Source organism: Salmo salar, chromosome 24 (genome assembly GCF_965601325.2).
Source record: "Salmo salar chromosome 24, fSalSal1, whole genome shotgun sequence".
Classification (NCBI taxonomy): Eukaryota; Metazoa; Chordata; class Actinopteri; order Salmoniformes; family Salmonidae; genus Salmo; species Salmo salar.
In genome coordinates this window covers 44,044,279-44,063,431 of record NC_138314.1, presented here as the reverse complement: position 1 = coordinate 44,063,431, position 19,153 = coordinate 44,044,279, and the positions used below count along the sequence as shown (strand labels likewise).

The following is a 19,153-nucleotide window of genomic DNA, read 5'->3' as shown; positions in this document are numbered from 1 at the left end:
AGATATCAGGTCAGTTACCTTCCCTGGTCAGCTGGAGATATCAGGTCAGTTACCTTCCCTAGTCAGCTGGAGATATCAGGTCAGTTACCTTCCCTAGTCAGCTGGAGATATCAGGTCAGTTACCTTCCCTGGTCAGCTGGAGATATCAGGTCAGTTACCTTCCCTGGTCAGCTGGAGATATCAGGTCAGTTACCTTCCCTGGTCAGCTGGAGATATCAGGTCAGTTACCTTCCCTGGTCAGCTGGAGATATCAGGTCAGTTACCTTCCCTGGTCAGCTGGAAATATCAGGTCAGTTACCTTCCCTGGTCAGCTGGAGATATCAGGTCAGTTACCTTCCCTGGTCAGCTGGAGATATCAGGTCAGTTACCTTCCCTGGTCAGCTGGAGATATCAGGTCAGTTACCTTCCCTGGTCAGCTGGAGATATCAGGTCAGTTACCTTCCCTAGTCAGCTGGAGATATCAGGTCAGTTACCTTCCCTGGTCAGCTGGAGATATCAGGTCAGTTACCTTCCCTGGTCAGCTGGAGATATCAGGTCAGTTACCTTCCCTGGTCAGCTGGAGATATCAGGTCAGTTACATTCCCTAGTCAGCTGGAGATATCAGGTCAGTTACCTTCCCTAGTCAGCTGGAGATATCAGGTCAGTTACCTTCCCTGGTCAGCTGGAGATATCAGGTCAGTTACCTTCCCTGGTCAGCTGGAGATATCAGGTCAGTTACCTTCCCTGGTCAGCTGGAAATATCAGGTCAGTTACCTTCCCTGGTCAGCTGGAGATATCAGGTCAGTTACCTTCCCTAGTCAGCTGGAGATATCAGGTCAGTTACCTTCCCTGGTCAGCTGGAGATATCAGGTCAGTTACCTTCCCTGGTCAGCTGGAGATATCAGGTCAGTTACCTTCCCTGGTCAGCTGGAGATATCAGGTCAGTTACCTTCCCTGGTCAGCTGGAGATATCAGGTCAGTTACCTTCCCTGGTCAGCTGGAGATATCAGGTCAGTTACCTTCCCTGGTCAGCTGGAGATATCAGGTCAGTTACCTTCCCTAGTCAGCTGGAGATATCAGGTCAGTTACCACCATCTTTACTTTTACTCAAATATGAACATTTAGTACTTTTTCCACCACTGGACGTTTCAGCTGTCCAGTTAATAGTATATATTTTTTAACACGGGCAATTAGTTAAGAACAAATTCTTATTTACAATGACGGCCTACACTGGCCAAACCAGGACGACGCTGGGTCAATAGTGCGCCGCCCTATGAGACTCCCAATCACGGCCGGTTGTGATACAGCCTGGATTGCTGATTGATTGTTTAAAGTATAGACGCATTTCACCCGACAATCTGTGAAGTTTAGCCAACTTAGAAACATGAAATCAACATATCCAAAAAGCTTTGCATAGTAACGTTAGGGGGAAAAAGTACAGGAATCGTTCAAAACAAGTCAGACATTGTGTCATCACGCCCACCAGCATAGACACTGCTGGGCAGGTCAGTTAACCAAACTAGAAAACGAGTTAGCGCACAGTGGTTAATTGATGGACGCGATTTAACCCTAAAAATACATAGCAATACAACTGGTTAGTTAGTCGATAGTAGCTATAACACTAGAACTTGCTAAAAAAATCTAACCTCGCTAGTTATCGCAATGCTTGCTAACGATAGCTAATTAGCTACTGGCTGGAGTCGGCAGCTAAGAACTAAGCCGGTATTTTATTGGCAAGTAATGATTTATATCGACATTTTATTGTAAAAAGTTGAATTGCATGAGAACAGACATAAAACTGTTTGTGGAACTGACCTTTTACAATCCTCATGCAGGTTGCCATATTTGGTTTATACATGTGTCCTTCATTCAATTCGTCTCGTTTAGAAACGACAGAAACGTCAACTTTGGTTCCGATGGGCACATATAAGGCCCGTGCAAGTTGGAATTCAAAATTGTTAAATTAAATTAGGGTTAAATTAAGGTTATGTTAGGGTTTAGGGAAGGGACTGTCCACCAAGGATCCCGGGTAGCACCGGGTCGTTATGATTCCGGTAAACGGCACGAACGGAAGCCATGTTTGTTGTTCTTCTTTCTCCCTCTTTGGAGTTCGGGACGTTCAGGATCTCCGTCTGTATGTCTTTAACAGTGTCACATCTTCTCTACCACCCTCCGAATGCAGGTAATACAATTTATATTGTCATGGTTACAGATCATTTATTTGGCCGAATGTCTCTCCGTATTTCTGCCGTACATTGTGTGTCACCTCTTTCCAAGGTCCAAGCACAGAGTTTCTTTAGTGTAAATCCCAGCTAGCTTAGTTTGCTTTGTTAGCTAGCTCAGGAGAGGGTGCTCTCTCGATCCGCTTGTCAAATTACTCAAGACCCATGCATCAGCCTTAGGGGGGGGTATTTACTTTAGACACTAACCGGACAACACGTTCAGCTGTGTGTTCAAGTTGTCAGATCTGCGGTTGCAGATGTCACATAAGGTCTCATGATGAATGGGGTTTGACAGCTCACAGCTGGAAACTAAACTTCTCTTACAAAGCAGGCCCGACGCAGTTGCATAGCTGTTGCTACGTTTGACATTTAGCTATACCCACTAAATCAACAACAAGTAATTGTCACTACGTTTACAATCAACGGTAGCTACCATTGCAAATGGCTAGATAACTTTATTGAAATGTACAGTAGCTAGCTAGGTTGGTAAAGCATTTACAATAGTGTTGTAAGTTAGTTATCAGACATAAATAAACCGTGTCTGCAGTTGTCAATTATACTTCGAAAATATATTCTCGGATGACAACCCCAGTGTTTATTTCTTAACATGGGGTCTGCAACCACTCAGCAGCCTAGGAACAAGCCCTATTAAAGCTTTATTTATACTGTGGTGCTGGTGCCACTGTCACCGCAACAGGACATGTGACCGTCTTGTGTTTAAACAGAAAAACAGCTTATGTAACTACTAAGAGCGATCCAAACTTCTTCTAGCCACCCGTGAGTGAAGAACCTACATGCCAAGTATGGACCATATCTTGTGTTCCCTGCAGGTTATAGAAAAGAGCAGAAGCTCTATACTATCAGTTCAGATGCCAGTCCTACCTACCTACAGGTTATGGAACATTTCCTTAAGGAGAAAGCCCCCAAATCTATGTAAAAAAAAAAACACTACAGTAAATAGTATTGTAACGACCCTGCTGGACATCGGGCTCGACTCTGCCTGTTGCATTACAGTATCTATTACCGTTTTTACTATAGCAATACTACAGTATTTATACTATAGTAAACTTTACTACAGTATACTACAGTCATGTCTGCAAAAACACTACAGTGAATACTATAGTATATCAATAGTAATACTACAGTATTTATACTATAATAAACGTTACTAGAGTAATACTACAGTATTTATACTATAATAAACGTTACTATAGTATACTACAGTCATGTCAACAAAAATACTACAGTGAATACTATAGTATATCAATAGTAATGCTACAGTATTTATACTATAATAAACGTTACTATAGTATACTACAGTCATGTCCACAACATCACTACAGAGAATACTATAGTATACTACAGTCATGTCCACAAAAATACTACAGTGAATACTATAGTATATCAATAGTAATACTACCGTAGTTATACTATAATAAACATTACTATAGTATACTACAGTCATGTCCACAACAACACTACAGTGAATACTATAGTATATCAATGTAGTAATACTACAGTATTTGGAGCATTTTTTTTCATATGGTACAATTCTACTTTGTTTTTGTTGGCATAACATTCTAAGTATTTGTTCCCACAACTCCCACTGCATTGAGTCAGGTTTATAAAATCAACTTTGAATGACATTCTAGTGTCCAAATGAGTAAGATATTCTGTCAGTCTCATAACTCTATCCCAGTATGAGCAGAGCACATACTTTCTTTCAGTTGTCTTTCCATAATCTACCTTGATGGAACTAAGGTGCCTTTATCATTGCATGAGAATTAAATCCCCTAGAGAAAGCAGGTACCTCGGGAGACCATGTGTAATTCAATCTTTGGTGTGTGTCTACTAGCGATTTAACCTGGTTTGTTAGTGTTACCAGGCCTTTTAACCTGGTTTGTTAGTGTTACCAGGCCGTTTAACCTGGTTTGTTAGTGTTACCAGGCCGTTTAACCTGGTTTGTTAGTGTTACCAGGCCTTTTAACCTGGTTTGTTAGTGTTACCAGGCCGTTTAACCTGGTTTGTTAGTGTTACCAGGCCTTTTAACCTGGTTTGTTAGTGTCCGTGTTCCTCAGATTAACAGGTATGCCAAAGGAAAAATATGATTCCCCGGATCCTCGTCGACTATACACCATCATGTCAGCCGAGGAGGTAGCCAACGGGAAGAAGTCACACTGGGCCGAGCTGGAGATATCAGGTCAGTTATCTTCCCTGGTCAGTCAGTCAGTCAACCAGTCAGTCAGCTGGAGCTATCAGGTCAGTTATCTTTCCTGGTCAGTCAGTCAGTCAACCAGTCAGTCAGCTGGAGCTATCAGGTCAGTTATCTTCCCTGGTCAGTCATTCAGGTAGTCAGTCAACCAGTTACCTGGGAGATATCAGGTTAGTTACCTTCCCTGGTCAGTCAGTCAGTCAGTCAACCAGTCAGTCAGCTGGAGATATCAGGTCAGTTACCTTTCCTGGTCAGTCAACCAGTCGTTTAGCTGGAGATATACAGTACCAGTCAAAAGTTTGGACACACCTACTCTTTCCAGGGTTTTTCTTTATTTTTGAAAACTATTTTCTACATTGTAGAATAATAGTGAAGACATCAAAACTATGAAATAACACATATGAAATCATGTCGTAACCAAAAGTAAGTGTTAAACAAATCAAATCAATATTTTATATTTAAGATTCTTCAACGTAGCCACCCTTTGCCTTGATGACAGTTTTGCACACTCTTGGTATTATCTCAACCAGCTTCTGGTACTGTATGTTCAGTTAACTTCCCGGGTCAGTCAGTGAGGGCGCGTCCAATCTGGCACGTTGATTTTATCCGTATTTCCAGTGCTTTCTCAATGGGAGTTGTACATTGATGGACAGCGGAGAATACACGTACCTATCCAGAAAATGTCGATCCGTTTTCACAGACAAAATGTTCAAATGAGTTGAGCTTTTGATAGGTCTATTTTAAAAGTTAGCCAATTACAAAAGAGGACACGCGTAGGGTCCACAGACCATAATTCATCCATTCTCATTTGGTGTTCGTTCTCCACTGATCAGTTTGGCTGCGCCTTATGTCAGTCAATCAGTCAGTAAATTTTTCAGTCTGTCAATGAGAAAAAGACAGACAGTTTGAAAAAGCTAATGTAAACAAATGATCTGTCCTCTGATAATGCAGTATTGGAAGCCTTCGCTGTAGCGTTTAGCTCTAACAAGTATCTCATTAATCTCCTCTCCAGGTCGGGTCAGGACTCTGAGCAGCTCTCTGTGGACCCTCACCCACCTGACGGCTCTACATATCAACGACAACAATCTGAGTCGCATCCCGCCCGACATCGGCAAGCTGCCACACCTCATCTACTTGAACCTGTCCTCCAATAAGCTCCGGAGCCTGCCCGCCGAACTCGGAAACATGGTGTGTCTCAGGTAAGAGCTCCCGTGTGGTGGTAAGGTCCTGAAGTGGTGGTGGTAATGCTAAAATTGTGGGTTCAGTTCCCACTGGGATCACCATGATGATCACTATTCAGTCAATTCTATCCTCAGATTTAATTTAATTTGTAATTTTTCAACTGTTTCTCCTATCACTTATTCTCCAGGGAATTGCTTTTAAACAACAATCTTTTACGAGTTTTACCTTACGAACTCGGGCGGCTTTTCCAGTTACAAACCCTGGGGTTAAAAGGTATGTATTTGTTTTAAAGGTTAATCACAGTTCATATTGATTATCAACATTATTGATTTTAATGGCGAGTAACAAAAGCTTATAAAAAAAAGTGCTTATGATTTGGATAAAGTGCCTCTGCAGGTAATCCTAGTCTATTATCTGTTGTGCAGGTAACCACAGTATTAGATAGATAACCTATTATTAATGCTTATGATATTGTATCTCTGTGCAGGTAACCCTTTGTCCCAAGACATCCTCAACCTGTACCAGGAATCAGATGGAACCAGAAAACTCTTGAACTACATGCTCGACAATCTAGCAGGTAAAGTACTGAACGACTACATGCCGCAATCCAGCAGGTAGATAGATGGTTGTTGAACTACATGCACGGCAATCAAGATGATAAATGGTTCCACCGATTCATGTTACAGGAAAACCATCGACACTGCTCATGCAAATTTAAGCAGCCATTAGGTGTAAACCTAACAGGGGCACCACACCTGAATTGTCTTATTGTCTTCTCCTGAACCAGAGAGCATTAAAGGCCAAATTCTCCTTCTAATGAATCATGTAGTTAATTGGTTAATTGTGTCCTTTCTTTATTTAGTGCACCCAGAACAACTCCCCCAGAGACCTTGGATCACCTTGAAGGAGCGAGACCCAATGATCCCCACAGGTACTTCAGGATAACTCCTTACCCACTGGTCCCAATGGTAGCTACGACATTACTGGTCCCAATGGTAGCTACGACATTACTGGTCCCAATGGTAGCTGCGACATTACTGGTCCCAATGGTAGCTTCGACATTACTGGTCCCAATGGTAGCTGCGACATTACTGGTCCCAATGGTAGCTTCGACATTACTGGTCCCAATGATAGCTGCGACATTACTGGTCCCAATGGTAGCTGCGACATTACTGGTCCCAATGGTAGCTGCGACATTACTGGTCACAATGGTAGCTGCGACATTACTGGTCCCAATGGTAGCTACGACATTACTACCCCCTGGCCCCAATGGTAGCTACAATAGTTATTATTGTCACTGAATAGCAATGATTGATGTACTATTGTTATTAGAACTAGTAGTGCTATTGTTGTTGTTGTAGTAGTAGTAGTAGTAGTAGCAGCATCAGTAGTAGTAGTAGTAGCAGCATCAGTAGTAGTAGTATCAGCAGCAGTATCAGTAGGAGTAGTAGCAGCAGTAGTGGTAGTTGCAGTAGTAGGTTGTTGTCCAGGGTCACGCCAAGGTTTGTTGCACTCTGGGAGGGGGACACCGTGGAGTTGTCAATCATGATGGAGAGGTCTTGAAGCGGGCGGGCCTTCCTCGGGAGGAAGAGCACCACCTTCTTGTTGAGTTTGAGGTGGTGGGCCGACATCCAAGCTGAGATATCTGCCAGGCACAAAGAGATGTGTGTCGCCACCTGGGTGTCAGAAGGTGGATGGAGAAAAATAATTGAGTGTCATCCGCATAGCAATGATAGGAGAGACCATGTGAGGATATGATGGAGCTGAGTGAATTGGTATATAGAGAGAAGAGGAGAGGGCCTAGAACCGAGCCCTGGGGGACACCAGTAGTGAGAGTACGTGGTACAGACAAAGATCCTCTCCATCCTCAGACTATGAGAGAAAACATAGTCCGATGAAGAGAGCAGCTGGATTAGCAGTGTTCTCTGGCATGATCCATGTCTTCGTCAGGGACAAAAAGACAAGGGACTAAAGGGCAGCTTAGGCTGAGATGAACTCAGCGTTCTTGACCTCAGATCAGCAGTTCTAAACACTGCCAGAGACTCAGAATTCCACATGGGTGGTGAGCGCAGGATACACTAAATTTAGAAGGGTTGTAGCCAAGGGGTTGGGGAGCGTCTGTAAAGCCTGCAGGGAGAGTAGCAAACAAGTATAGAAAACACACACACATAGTTGACAAAGCTACAAAAGAGCAACATTTGATCGTCGTGAAAATCACTAGGTAAGATACTCAAGTGAGAGAATGGTGTGGAGCCTTTCTCTGTCCTTCCTCGAACAACTCGGCAGAACCATCTTTGTTTTGGCGATGGTCTTAGTTTTGCGACACGGCCGCCACTGACAAAACAGGGGAGACTGAAGTACTAATTGCTAATTGCCTTGCAAAGGTGAAAGCGCACACCTCCCAGTACTAATTGCCTAGGAGCGGAGAAACCACTCCCCCTCCAATACACATTGCCCTGCCCCTTGATCCTGGTTGATGTGTCAACAATCATCTGCAAGTTAATAGCAGTCAGCAGTTCACACAGCAAGTAGTCTACTGGGAAAACAGTCACCACAACAGACATAGACAAAAAGGCAGTACTAGTCCACAACAGATAAAGACAGTACTAGACCACAACAGATAAAGACAGTACTAGTCCACAACAGATAGACAGTACTAGTCCACAACAGATAAAGACAGTACTAGACCACAACAGATAAAGACAGTACTAGTCCACAACAGATAAAGACAGTACTAGACCACAACAGATAAAGACAGTACTAGTCCACAACAGATAAAGACAGTACTAGACCACAACAGATAAAGACAGTACTAGACCACAACAGATAAAGACAGTACTAGTCCACAACAGATAGACAGTACTAGACCACAACAGATAAAGACAGTACTAGACCACAACAGATAAAGACAGTACTAGTCCACAACAGATAAAGACAGTACTAGACCACAACAGATAAAGACAGTACTAGTCCACAACAGATAAAGACAGAGAGACAGTACTAGACCACAACAGATAAAGACAGTACTAGTCCACAACAGATAAAGACAGTACTAGACCACAACAGATAAAGACAGTACTAGTCCACAACAGATAAAGACAGTACTAGTCCACAACAGATAAAGACAGTACTAGACCACAACAGATAAAGACGGTACTAGTCCACAACAGATAAAGACAGTACTAGACCACAACAGATAAAGACAGTACTAGACCACAACAGATAAAGACAGTACTAGACCACAACAGATAGACAGAAAGACAGTACTAGACCACAACAGATAGACAGAAAGACAGTACTAGACCCCAACAGATAAAGACAGTACTAGACCCCAACAGATAAAGACAGTACTAGACCACAACAGATAAAGACAGTACTAGACCACAACAGATAAAGACAGTACTAGTCCACAACAGATAAAGACAGTACTAGACCACAACAGATAAAGACAGTACTAGACCACAACAGATAAAGACGGTACTAGACCACAACAGGTAAAGGCAGTACTAGACCACAACAGATAAAGACAGAAAGACAGTACTAGACCACAACAGATAAAGACAGTACTAGACCACAACAGATAAAGACAGTACTAGTCCACAACAGATAAAGACAGTACTAGACCACAACAGATAAAGACAGTACTAGACCACAACAGATAAAGACGGTACTAGACCACAACAGGTAAAGGCAGTACTAGACCACAACAGATAAAGACAGAAAGACAGTACTAGACCCCAACAGATAAAGACAGTACTAGACCACAACAGATAAAGACAGTACTGATACTGATCACTCCTGTGGCAGTACTACATGCGTCATGATGCATGCCATTGAGTTGTTGATGGTGTTTTAATAACTCCCCCCCACCTCCCTGCTCCTCCCTCCCTCTCCTAGCCATGTTCACAGTGATGTGTTACAACGTGCTGTGTGATAAGTATGCAACGCGTCAGCTGTACGGCTACTGTCCCTCCTGGGCCCTCAACTGGGAGTACAGGAAGAAGGGCATCATGGAGGAGATTACACACTGTGACGCTGACATCATCAGTCTACAGGTAGGGTCTGACATCATCAGTCTACGGGTAGGGTCTGGCATCATCAGTCTACGGGTAGGGTCTGGCATCATCAGTCTACGGGTAGGGTCTGACATCATCAGTCTACGGGTAGGGTCTGGCATCATCAGTCTACGGGTAGGGTCTGGCATCATCAGTCTACGGGTAGGGTCTGACATCATCAGTCTACGGGTAGGGTCTGGCATCATCAGTCTACAGGTAGGGTATGACATAATCCGTCTACGGGTAGGGTCTGGCATCATCAGTCTACGGGTAGGGTCTGGCATCATCAGTCTACGGGTAGGGTTTGGCATCATCAGTCTACGGGTAGGGTCTGACATCATCAGTCTACGGGTAGGGGCTGGCATCATCAGTCTACGGGTAGGGCCTGGCATCATCAGTCTACGGGTAGGGTCTGGCATCATCACTCTACGGGTAGGGTATGACATCATCAGTCTAAGGGTACTGTAAGGTCTGGCACGTCTAGAGGTAGTTAGGTTGGCCGTGAGTTGGAGGTGTTGAATATTGTTGCGGAAAACAGAAGCTCCCGTTTAACTGCACTTGCAAAGTATCACAAATGTATTTTCTGTGCAACGTAGCCTATGCAAGATGAGAACCAACCATGGTTCACACATTCTCTGTGAGGAACGTTGGCTTGTTGAATTATTCCATAACATCTTAAATGCAAACTTTTGTCCCAGAAATTGAATCGTCTTGGTCGTTTGTCCTTAGGAGGTGGAGACGGAGCAGTACCACGCTCTCTTTCTGGAGACACTGAAGGAACGTGGGTATGACGGGTACTTCTGCCCAAAGTCTCGTGCCAAACTGGTCTCGGAACAGGAGAGGAAACACGTGGACGGGTGTGCCGTGTTCTTCAAAACAGAGAAGTGAATCAATCAATCAATTTCTTTTTACATCAGTGGTTCTTTATCTGTGCTCGATTTGAGCTCGCCTCTTGAACCCATGTCTGGTTATGTTTCAGATTTACTCTGGTGCAGAAACACACTGTGGAGTTCAACCAGGTTGCCATGGCGAACTCTGAGGGTTCAGAGGTCATGTTGAACAGGGTCATGACCAAGGACAACATCGGGGTCGCTGTCCTGCTGGAGGTCAACAAGGACATGTTCTCTGGTGGTGAGGAAAACTGTTAATCAGTCAGTCAGTCAGACAAGTTCTCTGGTGGTGAGAAACCTGGTGGTCAGTCAACAATAATTATTTGTGAAGCGTTCTCTGCCTGTGGAGATACTGTAACGTTTGGAGTCATTTTCCCAGTACCAGATTGAACCAGTAGATGGCAGTCCCTGCTCTTCAAACTGACAAGTTCTAAAATGACTACAGTTTGTTGTTAACTCACACCATTGTTCGTGGGGGGAAAAAAACACACTATATGTCTGCCTTTGTGCAATTCGTCCTAAAAAAGTTCAGATGAGTTCAACTCACAAAAATAGAAAATGTTTCATTGGTTTTCATTCATACGTGTCTGTGTAGCCTCAGCCTAAAATCACCGTGTCTGTTCCTCAGGCTTGAAGCCGCTGCAGGAGAAACAGCTGATCCTGGTGGCCAACGCCCACATGCACTGGGACCCGGAGTTCTGTGACGTCAAGCTGATCCAGACCATGATGTTCCTGTCTGAGTTAAAGAGCATCACTGAAAGGCACCTGAGCTCCGTGGGAACAGGCTCCCCGACCTCCAACCCAGCCCCTATCCCCATCGTGCTCTGTGCTGACCTCAACTCCCTGCCTGACTCTGGTAAGAACCTAACCCTAACTCACACCCAGCCCCTATCCCTATCGTGCTCTGTGCTGACCTCAACTCCCTACCTGACAAACAAGAAAATGCTCACCCAGATGCGCCGCTCCTAGTGGCCGGGGAGTTTAATGCAGGGAAACTGAAATCATGTTTGACCTCATTTCTACCAGCATGTCACCTGTACAGCTAGAGGAGACACAACTCTCGATCACCTTTACTCCACACACAGAGACACATAAGAAGTTCGCCCTCTAGCCCTCCATTTTGGCAAATCTGACCATAACTCCATCCTCTTAATTCTTACTTACAAGCAAAAACTCGGAACAGGAAGTACCAGTGATGCGCTTTCTAATACAGAAGTGGTCCGATGAAGCGTATGCTAAGCTACAGGACTGTTTCGCTAGCACAGACTGGAATATGTTCCGGGATACATCCGATGACATTGAGGAGTTTACCTCATCTGTCACCGGCTTCATTAATAAGTGCATCCACGACGTAGTCCCCATAGTGACCGTACGTACATATCCCAACCAAAAGCCATGGATTACAGGCAACATCCGCAATGTGCTAAAGGCTAGAGCTGCCGCTTTTAAGGAGCGGGACACAAATCCGGACGCTTATATGAAATCCCACTGTGCCCTCCGACGAACCATCAAACAGGCAAAGTGGCAGTACAGGACTAAGATCGAATCCTACTACGCCGGCTCTGACGCTAGTCAGCTGTGGCAAGGCTTGCAAACTATCACAGATTACAAAGAGACTACTTTCTATGCTCGCTTCGAGGCAAGCAACACTGAACCATGCATGAAAGCACCAGCTGTTCCGGATGACTGTGTGATCACGCTCTCCGTAGTCGATGTAAGACCATTAAACAGGTCAACATTTACAAGGCCGCAGGGCCAGATGGATTACCAGGACGCATACTCAGACCATGCGCTGACCAGCTGGCAAGTGTCTTCACTGACATTTTCAACCTGTCTCTGACCCAGTCTGTAATACCGACATGTTTCAAACAGACCAACATAGTTCCCGTGCCCCAGAACACCAAGGTAAACTGTCTAAATGACTATCGCCCTATAGCACACACATCTGTAGCTATTAAATGCTTTGAAAGGTTGGTCATGGCTCACATCAACGCAATCACCCCAGACACCCTGGACCCACTCCAATTTGCATACCGTCAAAACAAATCCACAGATGATGCGATCTCTATTGCACTCCACACTGCCCTTTCCCACCTAGACAAAAGGAACACCTACATGAGAATGCTGTTTATCAACTACAGATCAGCGATCAACACCACAGTGCCCTCCAAGCTCATCACTAAGCTAAGGACCCTGGGATGAAACACCTCTCTCTGTATCGCAATTGGATACTGGACTCTCTGATTGGCCGCCCCCAGGTGGGAGTGTAGGCAAAACGCATCCGCCACGCTGACCCTTAAATAGGGGGCCCCTCAAGGGTGCGTTCTTAGCCCCCTTCTGAACTCCCTGCGTGGCCCAACACCATCATTAAGTTTGTTGACGACACGACGGTGGTAGGCCTGATCACCGACGATGATGAGACAGACTACAGGGAGGAGGTCAGAGACTGTCGGGACAACAACCTCTCCCTCAACGTCAGCAAGACAAAGGAGCTGATCGTGGACTACAGGAAGTGGAGGGCCGAGCACGCCCCCATTCACATCGAAGGGGCTGTAGTGGAGACGGTCGAGAGCTTCAAGTTCCTTGGTGTCCACATCACTAAGGACCTATCATGGTCCAAACACACCAACACAGTCGTGAAGAGGGCACGACAACACCTCTTCCCCCTCAGGAGGCTGAAAAGATTTGGCATGGGACCCTCAGTTCCTCAATCAGTTCTACAGCTGCACCATTGAGAGCATCTTGACTGGCTGCATCATCGCTTGGTATGACAACTGCTCGGCATCCGACCGTAAGGTGCTACAGAGGGTAGTGCGTACGGCCCAGTACATCACTGGGGCCAAGTTCCCTGTCACCCAGGACCTCTATACAAGGCGGTGTCAGAGGAAGGCCCTCTTAAATGGTCAAGGACTCCAGCCACCCAAGTCATAGACTGTTCTCTCTGCTACCGCACGGTTTCCGGAGCGCCAAGTCTTAAACCAAAAGGCTCCTAGAAAGCTTCTGCCGTAAGACTGTTGAACCTTTAATCAAATGGCTACCCATACTTTCTGCTTTTCACCCATGCCTACATGTACATAGTCAATCAATCACCTAACCATACCTACATGTACATATTACCTCAATCAATCACCCCAACTACCTCGTACATCAGTACACTGACTCAGTACCGGTACTCCTTGTATAAAGCCTCGTTATTATTGTGATATTACTTTATTTTTATCTATTTGCAAATTTTCATACTTTTTAACTGCATTGTTGGGAAAGTACTCGAAAAAAAAATCATTTCACGGTGAACTCTACACTTGTTGTGTTCGGCTCATGTGACAAATACAAAAAAAAAAGTGATTTGACTCTGGTAAGAACCTTAGCATAGAAATAGAATAAATAAACGGGAAAAGCCCCCCTCACAGAAGGAGTTGGCTGGGGATTCTCATTCTTGTAATTGTATTTCTAGAGTCCTGTGGGTGAAGCTATGCCTACATAGGGGTGCTAATTTAAAAAGGCCTTGAGGCCGATACGTAAAGCTTATTAAAGAGCAGTATGTGGGTTTCTCCTTCTCATTTCTAGAGAAGTGACATGGCTCAGAATCACTGTGACCTTTTTCCTCCTCTCCTCGTGTGATTTTATTATGAATGACACAATCGATATGCTTTTTGCATTGTTTACACAACAGTACTGTGTCTGTGTGTAGTCTGGAGTCGCTAGGGCAACGGGCCTGCCTGCTCTGCTCGGAGAACGTGGCGGCGGAGCAGACGGGCTGAGAACGGAGAGGAGGGGGAAAAAAACAGAAGGAACTCGAGCTGCAGTGGCAGCTGTACAGATAACTCATCCAAAAGGGCTTTGACTTCTCAAACACGGCAGAAAGCTAACATCATCATGATGCCCTGTCACCTTATTCATTCAGCCACTTACTTAGAGAACTATCTACCCCAACTCTGAATTAACTGTTTCAATGCCCACCCTCTCTCTACACCCTGTATTAACTGTTTCCATGCCCCCCCCCTTCTCTACACCCTGTATTAACTGTTTCCATGCCCCCCCCCTTCTCTACACCCTGTAGTAACTGTTTCCATGCCCCCCCTCTACCCTCTGTAGTAACTGTTTCCATGCCCCCCCTCTACCCTCTGTAGTAACTGTTTCCATGCCCCCCCTCTACCCTCTGTAGTAACTGTTTCCATGCCCCCCCTCTACCCTCTGTAGTAACTGTTTCCATGCCCCCCAGGAGTAGTGGAGTACCTGAGTAACGGTGGTGTAGCGGAGAATCACAAGGACTTCAGAGAGCTGCGCTACAACGAAGCTCTCACCAACTTCAGCTGCCAAGGCAACGGCAGCATCACTCACAGCTTCCAGTTGAAGAGCGCCTACCAGGACAGCCTCATGTCTTATACCAACTACACCTACGACTTTAAGGTAGGCTACGCGTCTATAGGCTAACCCTACCCCTAACCCTAACCCTACCCCTACCCCTAACCCTACCCCTAACCCTAACCCTAACCCTAACCCTACCCCTACCCCTAACCCCTAACCCTATGAGGACAGTCCCTATAGTCTACCACTAACCCTATGAGGACAGTCCCTATAGTCTACCCCTAACCCTATGAGGACAGTCCCTATATAGGGCTATATAGGACAGCCTCATGACTTACATCAAATACACATACGACTTCAAGGTTAAGCTGACTGGGTACTGTCGCTCTCTCTCTCTCACTCCTTCCCTCTCTCTTTCCCTCCTCTCTCTCTTTTTTTCTCTCTCTTTTTCTCTCTCTCCCTCTTTTCTCTCTCTCTCTCCCTCTCTTGCTGTACTTCTTCTCTCTTCTTTTCTTACTCTCTCCTTCCATTTCTCTCCCTCCTCTCTCTGTCCCTCCGCCTTTCTCCCTCTCCATCGCTCTCTCTCTCTCTGCCTCCGCTCTCGCTCTCCCTCTCGCTGTACTCCTTCTCTCCCCCCTCTCTCCTTCCATCTCTCCCTCCTCTCTGTCCATCTGTCTTTCTCCCTCCTTCTCTCTGTCTCTCTCTCTCTCTGCCTCCTTCCCTCTCTCTCTCTCTCTCCATCACCCCATACTGTAAAGCAAATTGTCAACATTACAGAGCATCCATGATGCTAAAGTATATTTTAGAATATTTGAACGTATAGCAATGCTAACAAGATCTTTCTCCGTTCTTTATTTCTTCCTCCCTCGCTGTGCAGGGCATAATCGACTACATCTTCTTCTCCAAGACTCACATGTCTGTAGCCGGCTTGCTGGGTCCCCTGGAATCTCAGTGGTTAACGGACAACAACATCACCGGCTGTCCCCACCCCCACATCCCCTCGGATCACTTCTCTCTGCTCGCCCAGCTGGAGCTCCACTCGCCCCTCACCACCACCTCCTCCTCCTCCTCCTCCCTCAACGGCCTGCACCTGCCTGTCCACAGGTAGTGGTTGTCCCGACCACTCACCCCTGACCCCTTTGAACCTTGACCTTTGAACCCCTAATGCCCAGCCTCCTCTGCCGAAAAGGACCTTGTACATTTTCTTATCGTGTCCCGAATCACAAACCATCCAAGGAACTCCGACGCAGACAACCCATTCCCCAAAGGAGTGAAGTATTCTCCCCGTACTGATCCTTTTTTTAACCTCCATTTTGCACACAGACTGTATTTCTGTTTGTTTTGCTTGTTGGTTTTTTTTCGTCCATTTGAACGGCTTGATACCAAATCATGTTTTGTGTTGTTTTCTGGTCATATGCTACTGCTGCTGCCCGCCTCCTTGGAAACTCCCAAGTGTGTGTCAGAAATAGCACCCTATTCCCTATATAGTGCACTACTTTTGACCAGGACCCAATGCGATATAGGAAATAGGTTTCCATTTGGGAGGAAGCCCCAAATTCAGGTTATCCTGGTCTGATGTCAGACCACCTGATGTGTTTTTGCCTGGGCCCGGTCTGGGTGGGCCCGGTCTGGGTGGGCCCGGTCTGGGTGGCCTGGCTGAGAGTAAGAAAAGCTTTTTGCCATAATCTAATAAAAGTACGAGTACAGCTGCCATCTGGGTTTCTCTCTGGTTGAGAAATCCACTCCTCTAGACAAGTTATGACACCCAGAGTTCTACTGAATTGCATTTGCTGATCATGTTAAAGTTACCGTCGTTTCATCATACCCCCAAACAGGACTTTTTCTTCCTTCTCCAAAATGACGGTGGTGTTGGACTTTTCACTACTGCTCTATTTGGAGTTAAGTTTAGTAAGAAGAGTATTTTTTTTTTTTTTTATCGAAATGTGAAATGTTGTCATCTCCAGCATGTGTCGATGGAAGCCTATAAGGGTCAATCAGTGAACAGGATCCCAGCATTACTATTGTATCTCAAACACAGCTTCAGTATTAACATAATTTGCTCTCAGCTTCTCATTCTGCTATGTAAGTTGACACTATGCATTGATTTTCCCTCGCCTGTTTGAGTGGTGTGTGTGTGCGCTCCTGACCCAAAGAAAATTATCAGATTTTTTTTTCTTTTTTTTTCCGGTTGCACCTTTTCAAAAGACCACAAAATTACAGCAACAAAATGTCCCAGAAATTATCCTTGAAATTATTTTAAAAAAACTTCACCAGAAATGTCACTTACAAGAGTAGGTTTTAAACAGAAAGTCATCATCATATTTAGTCTTTAGCTTTTAAACTGCAGTGTTTTTTTTTTAATACCTTTTAAAATCTTAATTAGCCCAACTTCCCTGAGGCAAATAGCCCCAAGAGTCCTCCATCAATCAATTTAAAGATTGATTGGTTGATTGATTGATAGAAGAATCTTCCCGAAACCAATCAGATTTGCTTGCCATGTGTTGCCATATCTATTTATTAACATGAGAAAGGGTTTGGTTTGTTTCCAAGCCAGATGCCATTATAATAACATCAGTGATCTTATACCCCATTGCAGAGCTGAATATATTTCTAAAGGCTTGAGACAACTGCAGGGGGTTTTTAAGGTCTATGCTATAGCTAGATAGCACTAGCTTCTAAACCATTGTAAATGTGTTTTGTGTAAGTTATGTCAGAAAAATACTTTACGGTTCCATCCAAAATGGCTCTCTTATTACCTAATATAGGGCATTACTTTTAACCAGGGCCCATTGTGTAGTGCATTATGTAGGGAATAGGTTGCTCTTTAGGACACAGCCTAACTCAATGTGATAGCCCCTTGCTGAGGTAGGATCCAGGGCTACCTCTTCCGTTCATCAGTGTTAGCCCCTTATTGAGGTAGGATCCAGGGCTACCTCTTCCGTTCATCAGTGATAGCCCCTTGCTGAGGTAGGATCCAGGGCTACCTCTTCCGTTCATCAGTGTTAGCCCCTTATTGAGGTAGGATCCAGGGCTACCTCTTCCGTTCATCAGTGTTAGCCCCTTACTGAGGTGGGATCCAGGGCTACCTCTTCCGTTCATCAGTTAGCCCCTTATTGAGGTAGGATCCAGGGCTACCTCTTCCGTTCATCAGTGTTAGCCCCTTATTGAGGTAGGATCCAGGGCTACCTCTTCCGTTCATCAGTGTTAGCCCCTTATTGAGGTAGGATCCAGGGCTACCTCTTCCGTTCATCAGTGTTAGCCCCTTATTGAGGTAGGATCCAGGGCTACCTCTTCCGTTCATCAGTGTTAGCCCCTTATTGAGGTAGGATCCAGGGCTACCTCTTCCGTTCATCAGTGTTAGCCCCTTATTGAGGTAGGATCCATGGCTACCTCTTCCGTTCATCAGTGTTAGCCCCTTATTGAGGTAGGATCCATGGCTACCTCTTCCGTTCATCAGTTAGCCCCTTACTGAGGTAGGATCCAGGGCTACCTCTTCCGTTCATCAGTGTTAGCCCCTTATTGAGGTAGGATCCAGGGCTACCTCTTCCGTTCATCAGTGTTAGCCCCTTATTGAGGTAGGATCCAGGGCTACCTCTTCCGTTCATCAGTGTTAGCCCCTTATTGAGGTAGAATCGATGGCTACCTCTTCCGTTCATCCGTGTTAGCCCCTTATTGAGGTAGGATCCAGGGCTACCTCTTCCGTTCATCAGTGTTAGCCCCTTATTGAGGTAGGATCCAGGCCTACCTCTTCCGTTCATCAGTTAGCCCCTTATTGAGGTAGGATCCATGCCTACCTCTTCCGTTCATCACCTAGACTAGAGTTCCTTTTTGAGTGAAACCAAATAAAAACCTGTTGCTTTGTGAAAACTTTCAAAGCCCTAGGTCCGTTACAATGACTTGGATCATGTCCAGTGGAGTCCGAATTTATTGACACCCTTGATAAAGATGAGAAATAATAAATGTATAAAATCAATCATTCAAATACTGAGCTATATTGTATGCTCAACAAAATGGGAAATTATATTATTTTATACTGATACAATTGCTGAGAGAAAGAGATTTTGTCTAACAAGTCATGCTTTTTTTGCTCTCAAAAAGGTAAGGGTCAAAATTATTGACACCCCTGAAGACTCTTAGCAATAAAGTAGTCAAAGGTTTAGTATTTGGTCCCATATTCCTAGCATGCAATGATTACATCAAGCTTGTAACTCTAGTAACTTGTTGGATGCATTTGCAATTCATTTTGTTGTATTTCAGATCATTTTGTGCCCAATAGAAATGAATGGTAAATAATGTATTGTGTAA

General features: G+C 44.9%; 2 protein-coding genes across 6 annotated transcripts in view; one reads left to right on the top strand and one right to left on the bottom strand.

Moving 5' to 3' along the window:
• Positions 1-2,062, bottom strand: part of mrpl1 (mitochondrial ribosomal protein L1) — a 19,183-nt gene extending 17,121 nt beyond the window's left edge. The window contains exon 1 of the mRNA XM_082968728.1: positions 1,795-2,062. Coding sequence (XP_082824854.1) covers positions 1,795-1,837 — 43 coding nt within the window. The 5' untranslated portion in view covers positions 1,838-2,062. The remainder of the gene's footprint in view (positions 1-1,794) is intronic.
• LOC106585873 (CCR4-NOT transcription complex subunit 6-like) lies at positions 1,898-19,153 on the top strand. Of its 5 annotated transcripts, none has more exons than XR_014382577.1 (13): positions 1,898-2,161; positions 4,280-4,401; positions 5,426-5,612; positions 5,783-5,868; positions 6,083-6,172; positions 6,458-6,526; positions 9,493-9,650; positions 10,380-10,534; positions 10,630-10,781; positions 11,169-11,396; positions 14,763-14,950; positions 15,726-18,272; positions 18,322-19,153. XR_014382577.1 is itself a non-coding variant. In XM_014172591.3 (12 exons), exons 1-12 carry the CDS (start codon positions 2,025-2,027, stop codon positions 15,954-15,956), a joined length of 1,800 nt encoding a protein of 599 aa, XP_014028066.1. In that variant the 5' UTR covers positions 1,898-2,024; the 3' UTR covers positions 15,957-19,153. The 5 variants fall into 5 exon arrangements, 3 of the variants coding, with proteins under 3 accessions (XP_014028066.1, XP_014028065.1, XP_014028067.1); XR_014382578.1 differs by having other exon boundaries at positions 15,726-18,474; positions 18,526-19,153; XM_014172591.3 differs by having other exon boundaries at positions 14,766-14,950; positions 15,726-19,153.

Coding starts and splice junctions, on each gene's coding strand:
- LOC106585873 (XM_014172590.3), top strand. CDS start 2,025: ATGATTCCGGTAAACGGCACGAACGGAAGCCATGTTTGTTGTTCTTCT. Junction 5,613..5,782: donor GGAAACATGGTGTGTCTCAG/GTAAGAGCTCCC, acceptor CTTATTCTCCAG/GGAATTGCTTTTAAACAACA. Junction 11,397..14,762: donor CAACTCCCTGCCTGACTCTG/GTAAGAACCTAA, acceptor CATGCCCCCCAG/GAGTAGTGGAGTACCTGAGT.